The sequence below is a fragment of the Alnus glutinosa genome, chromosome 3 (genome assembly GCF_958979055.1).
Source record: "Alnus glutinosa chromosome 3, dhAlnGlut1.1, whole genome shotgun sequence".
Classification (NCBI taxonomy): Eukaryota; Viridiplantae; Streptophyta; class Magnoliopsida; order Fagales; family Betulaceae; genus Alnus; species Alnus glutinosa.
Window position 1 is genome coordinate 20455942 of NC_084888.1, and position 10482 is coordinate 20466423.

Genomic DNA, 10482 nt, shown 5'->3' on the forward strand with positions numbered 1-10482 from the left:
TTTTCTTTGTATTGTCATTTTCCGAATGTTCTTATATATATGGGTTTTAATTGTTTTGGAATGTAATAGGTATAACACCAACAATATTATAGATTTATATTCGTTGTCTATCAATGTTTTAATAAATGTATTTTTTATTATTATTATTTTTAATTCATTTTTAAATTGTGAAAGCAAATGCCAAATGCCATACGTCACTTCATGGTGCAAAATGTCAAGCTTCTCTTTTTAAGTATAAAACATTTCATTAGAATTGTTGCTAATTAATGGTTAATAGTCTATTCAGTTTTTAAACCAATTGAATGTTTAAACATCGCATTTGTCTGTCTATTCCTTTCTGTTACTATTATTGGAATAAATATTTTAACATCTTTAAATTTATATGAATTAAGTTTTGTTGGATAGATAGAAAATGACTATCATTAGTTGAAATGATTATTCATTATTTGATTACGGTTAGTGTGCGATTTTGGTTATTGTGCGATTTTCTTTAGTTGAAATGATTTTCTTTTGGGTTCCTTTAATCTATATTTTGGACTGCAGCATGGCAGACAAACATCATAAGAAAGATGAACGAGATCCCAACGGACGCTTACTCAATCTGGTACGCTGGGCGTGTCGCGAGAAATATGAAGTCCTCCGTTTGCGTCCTTTCATGGTGAGGACTCCTAGCGTCAGTCGTGGGAGGGGACGACGTGTTCAGGTGCATCGAGAGGAGATATCAGACAGGGAACTCGCTCATGTGTGCGCCTCTGATCCTAAAAGGACAACATCACCAAGTCGCTACCAACACTTGCATCAAACGCCTGAAGTTATTAATTTTCACCACATGATTGATTTGGAGTGTCAGGAAGAGACAAATGTACCACTGCTTGAGTCCTCCGACAATGAGGACGATCATGCTTGACATATTTCAATTTCTCTATTATAAATTCTCAAATTTCATGTTTATAGACTTGATAAATTTTATGTAGCATTTTAATACAGGTTATCCAATTTGTAAATATTGAATACAAGTTATTCTAACGATGTGAGTGTACTATTTTGTTCTTTGCTTTTGTGAATTCCTATATATGTGTAAATGGTCTCTTGAATTAACATCTATATATGTTTACGTATTTTCATTCTAATTTTTTTTTTTAAAAAAAACTACTTTGAATATTATTTATTACTTTCTAATTTTATTCTTATACAGTTTTAAGTAGTAAAAATCCGCGCAAGACGCGGGTTACATTCTAGTTTGAATAAACATTGAATAAGGGAGAGGGAGAGCCCCATTCAGTGTGGTCAATTCATACTGATTTCATTAGTATGTTTTGCACTGGATACACTATCACTCAATTCACGGTCCTTGGTTTCAAACGGAAAGAGCACTACACAGATCCCTGAAAGGAAAATTACAATCTCAAAAAGAAGAATGGATGCTGTTTCATGACACCCCTGTACTAAACCTACAGCCACAAGAGGACATATCATTCCACCAATTCTTCCCATCGAGCTAGCAACTCCGACGCCTGTTGTTCGGACCGAGGTTGGGTATATCTACAGTTCAAGTAACATCATATACAGATTAAATTCTTGACCTTAATTGAAATTCTTTCATGGATATGCATGCAAACTACACTAACAAAGACCTGAAAATATTCAAAGAATTTGACATATCTTCATATGTATGATGTCTCTTGCATAGGCTACCACATTTACTTTAGATAAATGAAAGTAAGAACTTGTGTAGTCCTTAGAGCATCTGATATTGAATCCAAATAAAAAGTTGAGTTCAGTTGCAACCACCAGAATTCCACAAACAAAGTAAATAGAAAAAGGTAATTCTATAAATTTTATGAGAACACCCAAGAAGTGTTGTAAGGCTACCTCCATTAATAGCAGGTTTCTCCAGATATCAATCAACATTTTGACAATTAAAAATGTCTTGAAGACTGTAAACGAATTTCGTCTTTGACTCTCAAGGTGGGTCTTCCAACAGTAGGGTACTACTCCCATAAAATCACCAGTCTAGGTGTGTAAAATAGCCCAACATAAAAAGAGAAAAGAAATGATATATTATTCCGGTAATTTACAAATCCATGTCAACATAAATCTTAAAAGTAATTTGTGTGTAATTTCTTAAGCAGCACTTAGCAAAGCTTCCAAAGTGAGCCACACCTTGCCTACATGTGTCAGGGTCTATGTCATACAATTCTATGTCTTCTAGGTAGGGTTTTATTAAAGGTAGATGCATCAGTTTCAATCCTCAAGAACCAGTTTTAGGGTTTCACAAACTGTCCTAAATAGAGATTTGTAACCATTGCAGCAAAGGGGACTCACACACATGTTGAGCAAAAAAGGCTTCAAATATTCAGAGATATTTCACCACAGCTTAAATGTCAGAGAAATGTATGATCCAAGCAATAACATACAAGACAAAACTTAATGAAGCATGGGCTTGCTTCTCTCTCTCTCTCTCTCATAGGTACTGATTAGGACATTACGATATTTACTGACTCTTAAGATGATAAACTAATTCTATGATTTACCTCTGGAGCATATATATATACAATTGTGAATGTTGCTGTTATGCATATGCGAGCTCCAAACAGAAGGCCTGTTGTTAAACCCTCAGGCTGACGGAATACCAATGGAAGTAGAAAAATGCAACACAGGAAGAACATAGCTGACATTGACAGCTTACGACCCAGTTTATCTACTGTAGCAGCTGATATGAGGAGCCCAGGTAACTCTTCATGCAAATCAAAGTTAAATGTCACTTGGCAATCTGTCAGTATGAAATGTTTTTTCTTTTCTTTCTCTTTTCATAACCAAGAAAGATGATATTGATATAAGAAGACCAGGTTACCTGCAAAACTCGCTATGAAAACATCTCTGTAGTTCACATCCTGGGACTTCTGTGACTGCAATTTTGTCTGCATGCATTTAGTACGTCCATTGTTCAACTCAGATGTCAGCAACACAAGGCCATAATAAGAAAAAGCATTCCCAAAGAATACTACCCACAAGAGCAACGTAGACCTAACTAATTTGGGTGAAAGAAGCACCAACAGTGATGAGATGCCCGCTATATTAGAATCTATTTGCTTAGGGGTTGAATTTTCAGTTCTTCCCGGTGAAAGCAAAAGTGTATCTTCTGATGGGATACTCTTTTCTTGTAGCTCAATTTGGTAATCAGAAACAAGAATGCCAGAAGGGAGTTTCGTTCCATTCATTCTGGCAATTTTCTCCAAAACACTAATTGCATCACTCGTTCTACCTTTTAGGCATAAATACCTAGGTGATTCAGGTGTTACCCTGTAGAAAAAGAGGAGAAGTGCTGATGGGAGAGAAGACAATGCAAGTAGCCACCTCCAACCTAGTCTTGGCATGACAAACTGCAAATAACACAGCATAGAGATGAAGATACCTGCCGATGCATTTCATTTCACTCACAATCCCAAACTAGGAAAAAATCTAATTATCTGAACCCGAGTAAGTTACTCAACAACAAGGCTTTCTTCTCAAAAAATCTTCCAGTGCAATATAGCTGAATTCATTGAAAGCACTCCATAAGATAATTAATACATGGAGAATACCTTCCCACATTATGGCCACAACACTGCTCACTACCCCAGGATTTCCCAAGTTATGATGACAATGATGATCAAATACCAGTGTGTTATAGCCCCACATACCCAAGTGGCCAAACTTAATTTGAAAGTAGCTATGATCATCACATAAGATCGGTGCAGAACATAGATGATTAACCACAACAGTGTAAGACAGCGAGAATAAATTTCATTAACAATAATTGATGTCCAAAAAACAAAAAAAGAAAAAGAAAAAGAAAAAAAAAGAAGAAAGATAAAATAAGTGGAAGGGAGTTGAAAGCTTTAACTAGCCAACAAGTCCCTCTACATGAGGTCCTAAAAATCTCTTCAATGTCCCGTCCAAAACAACCTAAAAAATTTATTAAGAGGACAAAAATTGCCTTTAACTTCTTGAATCTATCTATAGAAATTGAGAATAAATTGAAAGTTTAAGAAACCAAAATCTGGTAAGAAACAGTAGTACAAGAACAAAAATGAGAAGGTAGTGAAAAGCATACCCATGCAAGCGAAGCCACAAGAATTGTGCCGAGCGTCCAAAATGCTGAAAAAACAACCATCCAAGTGCCTCTACTAGGAGCAGGAATGAACTCTAGAAACCAGGATGAGAGTACAGGGCTACCTCCAAGACCAATACCCACCAAACAACGAAGAATTATCAATGATATATAATTAGGAGCAAATGCACTCAGAAAGCCTGCTGCTGCAGTAACTGTTGCTGTAATGATGAATCCTTTCCTGAAGGAATAGAAGGGATCAAGCAAAACAAAATAGGAAGCAGAATTGTTAAGAGAGTTAAAAAGTGCAGTCGATATAAAAATAAGTAACGGTAACAAGAAAACAATGAATCAAATGTGATTTGTTATCAAGAGTAGCAAAACTAAAGTTACTGAAACAAGTGGGGAATTTAGGAAATCTGGAAAGCAAAAGCTGAAAGCAGGAACGACAAGCAGGCACTTGAAATAGCAGAGAGAAAAGAACTAGAAAAGCATGCACCAAGAGTTATGGGGAGATATTGATAAGCACATATTTTTCCTAATTGTAACTTGCATACTTCCAAAGAAAACATGGTAAAGCATTCTTTTCTATTGATATTTAAGGTAAAGCAGTGGTGAGTACCAATAATTTCTGTAGATATAAATATTTTATTACTACTAATTTCACATATCAGTAGCTCATCAGTAATCTTAGCAATGATTAGTTACCTCAAATAAAAAATAACTGCTATTCCTAGCAATAATGTACAAGCTTCCAGCTAACTGAAAAGCGTGATACTTTGTTGAAAGTATGTGTTGCCATTATTTTTATATTGAAATAGATGAAGTTAAAAACAGAAAATCAGGGTAGTGTTTTAACTATAAAAAATATGTAGGTAACTTGTAAAATTAAGAAGAATATATCTCAATAACGCCCATCTAAAAGTGCAAATTCTACCCGACTTCAGGTAACTATAACCAATAAATCATGGTCGGGAAGATTATTGTAGCATGGTATTAGAGTTTTGATTCAATACATTTGAAGGTTATAGTAGGATAGTATTGGAGTTTGAGATAGTTATAGGTGCTTTATACAACAGGATTTTAGTCTCTGCTCCCTATCCCTCAATTCCCCACAGCCATTGAAAATAGTTTTGGATCCCATGTCACCAGGATGATGATCAAGGGACCTTACTTGCTGACATAGCAGTCCCCTTCAAAGTATGTCTTTCATGATTAAAATGACAAATCTATTAAAAGGCTATAAAAGGAATTATGTTATACTTCGGCTCTCTGGCAATTGATCCTTAATCTTTTTGGTGTCTCGTGGGTTATGCCCAACAACATCCAAGAACTTCTTCATTGTTGGAAAGTACAAGGGAGGGGACAACCCAAAGAAGCTATCTCGAAAGTTATTCCTACCCTCTTAATGTGGAGTATTTGGAGAAAAAGGAATCGTCGTATTTTCGAGGATAGTGAGACTAACGTGCTCTTTCTAAAATCTTTCTTTTTGAGATCTCTCTCTTGTGTTGGGTTCTTGTTAATGTTCCGAACTTTGACTCTACAAATTTGGTTGATTTGATCAACTTTTTACATTGTAGCAGCTTATAGGGTTGAGTCCATATTGTATACTCTTCGTGTACGTGAGTTTAACCCTTTTTTTTTTCCCAATAAGATATGAATTATTCATTTAAAAAAAAAAGAAGTCATGAGGGCAAAAGAAGAATGCTAAAGAACAAATTTTAGTACAAGTACAAAAAGCGAGATCTTCACGTGCATTCTAACTAAACGCAGAAGCCCAGACCCAAAAAAAAAATAAAAAATCATTTTGAAGTATTACATTAACTTGAAGGACTAACGGTGCTTGAGAAGTAACTGATATATTAAACAGGTTCTATAAAATGAAGAGGGTTCAAATAATGCAGCGATTGAATACAAATAATAAGAAAATGAAAGAACCTCCTTCCATGCGTATCAGAAACTATGCCCCATGAATATGCTCCAACTAGCATGCCCGCAAAAACCATGCTAGTTATTAGGCTCTCTTCATTAGAAGAAAGACCCCATGAAGACTGAACTGCTGGTCCTACAAAAGAGAGTAGCATCATTTCCATTGCTTCTGAAACCAAGCCCATGCCAGCATAAGCCAGCACCAAAATCTGGAAATTTCCAAACCCCAGGGCTACAAGAGCTTCATCAACAGTGTAACTCTCGGCCTCCTCTCCCATCTACAAGTATGGAGAAAAAACATATGATTTAACTTAAATACAATAGATGCACATGGAAGATTGCTTAATAGTGTGTAATGGAGGATTATTTACCACATGGAGTGCTGCCAAAATGTATAGGGCATATTATTTGTTATCTATTTTTGGCCATAAGATTAACCAGACATCATAATACAGTTGCAGCCACAACTACAATTCTAAAACAATGATATCAAGACAGTGTGGATGATAGTTACTTGATAAATTAAAAAGGAAGAAGATCAATATCCTGACAGGAAGGAGAAGTTGCTCCTATTCAATGAATATGAGATACTTGTGATTGCTTGAAACTTGGACAAAATCTATGAACAGGAGTTATTCCCTCCAACTGTATGTTCCCAAAGTAACTTCCGATGAGAGAAGTTTATGTTTTGAGCTGCTCTCCTTTAGTATTTATAATGAAGATATACCAAGACAGATATATAGAAGTCCATATTCACAATAAGTTTTAAACGAATACACCTTTGTCCCTTCCTTTTTTATCCACAATTACATCATTTATATATTAACAAATAACTTAACATAAGCAAATAAAATACAGTTTGGAGGGTTTGAGCATGATTCAGACTACAAAAGATTTAAAAATAAAATTGTGAGCATAGATACCCTAGTTTTAGTAAATTCATGGGTATACCACACATAATTATACTGAATCTGATGGGGTTCCATATAGCAATGCTCTTCAAAATGACTCCTTATATAACTGAACAGATTTGATAGGATTCTCGAAAACCTTCTCTGAATCCTCCCCTTGGTCACTACGTTAATTTCCTTCTAGGGGCTATTTTCTTGTGAACTACGTTTGTCTTTATTATGATTTATTTCCTGATTTCCTATTTCCACATTTAGCTTTTTTTGGCCTATGGCTAAATCATCAAGGAAAATATTACCTTTGCTTGAAGCAAATATTAAAGGCTTGATCCCCTTGAAGTGATCAATATCCCCTCGAAGTGATCATTATCTTCTCTGTTTTTTCTTATTTTCTTGTCTATTTTCTAATTTCTCTTGTTAGAATCCCTTGGATCCTACCAAGATTCAGATGTCAAATTGAAGCAAAATTCGCAATTCAGCCTACTAACTTCAAAATCTTGTATTTATTGAAAAACGATTCTCTTAGTGTTATGCTCCTTAATTGAGGATTTTTTTTTTTTTGGTTTTTGATTACTAATTCAATCTTATTAAAAGTACAGAGGTGCAACCCAAGTACACAAGAAGTATACAAGAGAAACCCAGAAAAAGAAGAACAAAAATTCAGAATAAAAATAAAATAAAATAAAAAATTAGAAAAATGCGGACTCTGTACGCCGCTGTCTATGTATAAAGGGATTTAAGCATAATGTTCTTTAGTTCTACCACCAAAATTTCATGATCTTCAAAGCTCCTTACATTCCACTCTCTTCGAATGCACCACATTAAACATAAAGATGTCATTCTCCAAACTTCTAAAATGTTATGGCTTTCCATCTGACCTCTCCAACTTGCCATTAACTCAATTACCTTTCTACGCATGATCCACTCGACACCAAGAAGACGGAAAATTGAAACCCATAATTTTCTTGCCACTTCACAAGGAAGAAAAAGATAATCTATAGACTCCCCACTCCTCTTGCACAACACCACTTTACCACTATGACATTCCTCTTCCTCAGATTATCTAATGTCAAGATCTTCCTAAGTACACCAACGTCTACCCAAAGAACGCCACTTTCAGAGGAACCTTCATCTGACGGGAATGGATAACGCATGATAAAAGGTCCTTCCTTCAAGCTTCCTCTTTTTGGACGGGATTCAACGTATTTTATGACTACCTTGTCTCAATTTGATAGAGTACAAAAGATCAAAGAAAGAAATGACCAAGTCCACCTCCCAATCATGCACTGGTGATGTGAACCCTGTCAAGAATAACGAGACCCAACAACGAAAGGGAACCCAAGATCGTTCTATGGACAGATTCGAATGGAAGACCTCGACCCGTTGTTTATGACAAACAAGAACCTCGGTATAAGGAAGACGCCACAAACGGTGGTGGAAACTCCGTTTGATAAGTCGAGATGAACACCACGGGAAATCCCGATAAGTTCGCGTAGTTCTTCAAAGAACCAAAGAGAATAAACCTCACAAGTTTTATGAATAATCAATGTCTGCGTTTTCCATTGCTTATGCACCTATTTAAAGGGCTGAATATTACAAGAAAAAAACCCTAACATAGAAAACCTAATTAAAGCCGAAAATGGGTAAGGAAAGAAATTCTTACCTTCCTAAAACACACAAGACATATAAGGCAATAAAGGCTGGACGCCCACCCTCCTAATCAAAGCTAAAATAAAGCCCTACTTGCCTAAAAAAAGATACGTTAAAATAGGAAAGAAGAGCTGGACGCCTAGAGTCATATAGAAGGAAACAAAAGACAACATAAAAGGAAAGAAAGTGGCGCCTAGAATAGCCATGCAATCCGATCCTTCTAGAATAGACCCAAAATAATTCTTGCCAATTCTTAGCCTTGACCGGATCCTTCTAGAACTTGAATCAAGGTGATGATTCTTTGTTGCCCACGTGGATCATGCTCAATGGGCCTCCACGAATTTGCTTGAGCCCATAACTCTTGGATGAGTCCGTTGAGTACATCCTTGAACTTCTTTGCTCGTGCTCTCGTAACCGGCTCAATTGGTACTTGAACGAGATCCTTCGAAGCGGTGCCTTGATCTCCATCAACTGGTTTGGAAAAAGATATATTCCACTGAAGATTTCCATTAAAGAATTGCATATGATCTGGCACCCATGCCTCCTTACACAGTGCAATACTAAACAGTTCTGGAAAAGCTACCTTTAGCAGCTTGTCCACACTACAAATCATCCCAAAACCTTATCTTGGACCAATCCTACACCTCATATCTAACAAGTTAAACTTTAATTTGTTTAACTTCAGTGAACTGGAAGAAAAATAAAAGAAGATGCCAAATAAAGTTTCTTTCCAGCCGCAAGAGTTTTGTCTCCCTTGTTTCGCTCATGTTTTTTCCCCTCAGGTTGTTTATGGAGCTTATTTACATTTTCTTTTTATCCTTTCTTTTCATTAATGTGAAAAGCTTTGCTAAAGCAAATGGGCAAGGGCCTAGTGTAGAGCAGGTACACAAAAGCCACTTCCAAATCTTGGGTGCTGAGAGCTGAGAATATAAAGATCTAAAAAACATAATCATAATAAGTTAGTGGGAGAAAGCTCCATCCCCTTAAAAGCTCAATCATTTCCCTCGTCCCAAATGCACCACATCAACATAGTAGGGCTACATTCCAAAAGTTCTGCATGGGTTTGTGCATGAGATAGAACATGCCGAACAAAGCAAACACCAATAATTTCTTTTATTACTACAGGAAAAAAAAATAGAAGTGACTGTCTTCAAAATTTTAAGTAGTATTTGCATCGGTTCAAGTCTTTAAGTCAATCAAAAATCTCCGTGTTGCCCACTTCCAGCATTGTAGGAATGCAAATTACAATAATAACTAGTCATGAAGGATTGTGCGTGCGTGCGTGCGTGCTATACATTAGGGAGAAGAAAGTTCTCCTTTTTGTTTTCAATAAATACTAAGAAGAGAAGCAGGCATTAGCTCCAAATGTAGCATTGAGTAGTCCGCGGTACCGTCCACCAATGGACACCCTGGGATACCTCAAAAAAAAAAAAAAAAAAAGGCAGCATTGAGTAGTCAGATGATCAAGTTTGTATTTGGTCAAATCCAGTTTTACATGCCTGGATTATTTATTAGGGAGCTATTTCTTCAAACACTCATATCTATTAAATTTTCTAAAACATAAAAAAATAAAAAAAAATAAAAATTTGAAAACAGCGCAAGTATGTAATAATGAAATCCCAGAACGCAATATAGAATTGGAGAGAACAAAAATGAACCTCGTAAAAAACTGGGATCTTCTTCTTCTTCTTCTTCTTCTTCTTCTTCTTAGTAAGACTGAAGTTCAAAAGGCTTGGATAGAGAGGGTAAAACGGTTGTTATTCGTAAGATAAGTTTCCAAAGTTGGAAAGGAGTTTTGTCTGATCAGATTCAGAGTTTGTTGGGCTTTTAAGAAGGACGAGGTCTCTGTTGTTGGTCTTCCTTTTCATTTTTCATTTTTCTTTTTATCTTTCTTCTTCGGCC

General features: G+C 35.9%; 1 protein-coding gene across 1 annotated transcript; it reads right to left on the reverse strand.

Annotated features, from left to right (window-relative positions):
- Positions 1 to 1282: 1282 nt before the first annotated feature.
- Positions 1283 to 10482, reverse strand: LOC133863976 (organic cation/carnitine transporter 7-like). The gene is made up of 6 exons (XM_062300153.1): positions 10239 to 10482; positions 6032 to 6300; positions 4097 to 4334; positions 2855 to 3383; positions 2535 to 2737; positions 1283 to 1542 (listed from the first exon to the last, which is right to left on the reverse strand). Exons 2-6 carry the CDS (start codon positions 6298 to 6300, stop codon positions 1288 to 1290), a joined length of 1494 nt encoding a protein of 497 aa, XP_062156137.1. The 5' UTR covers positions 10239 to 10482; the 3' UTR covers positions 1283 to 1287.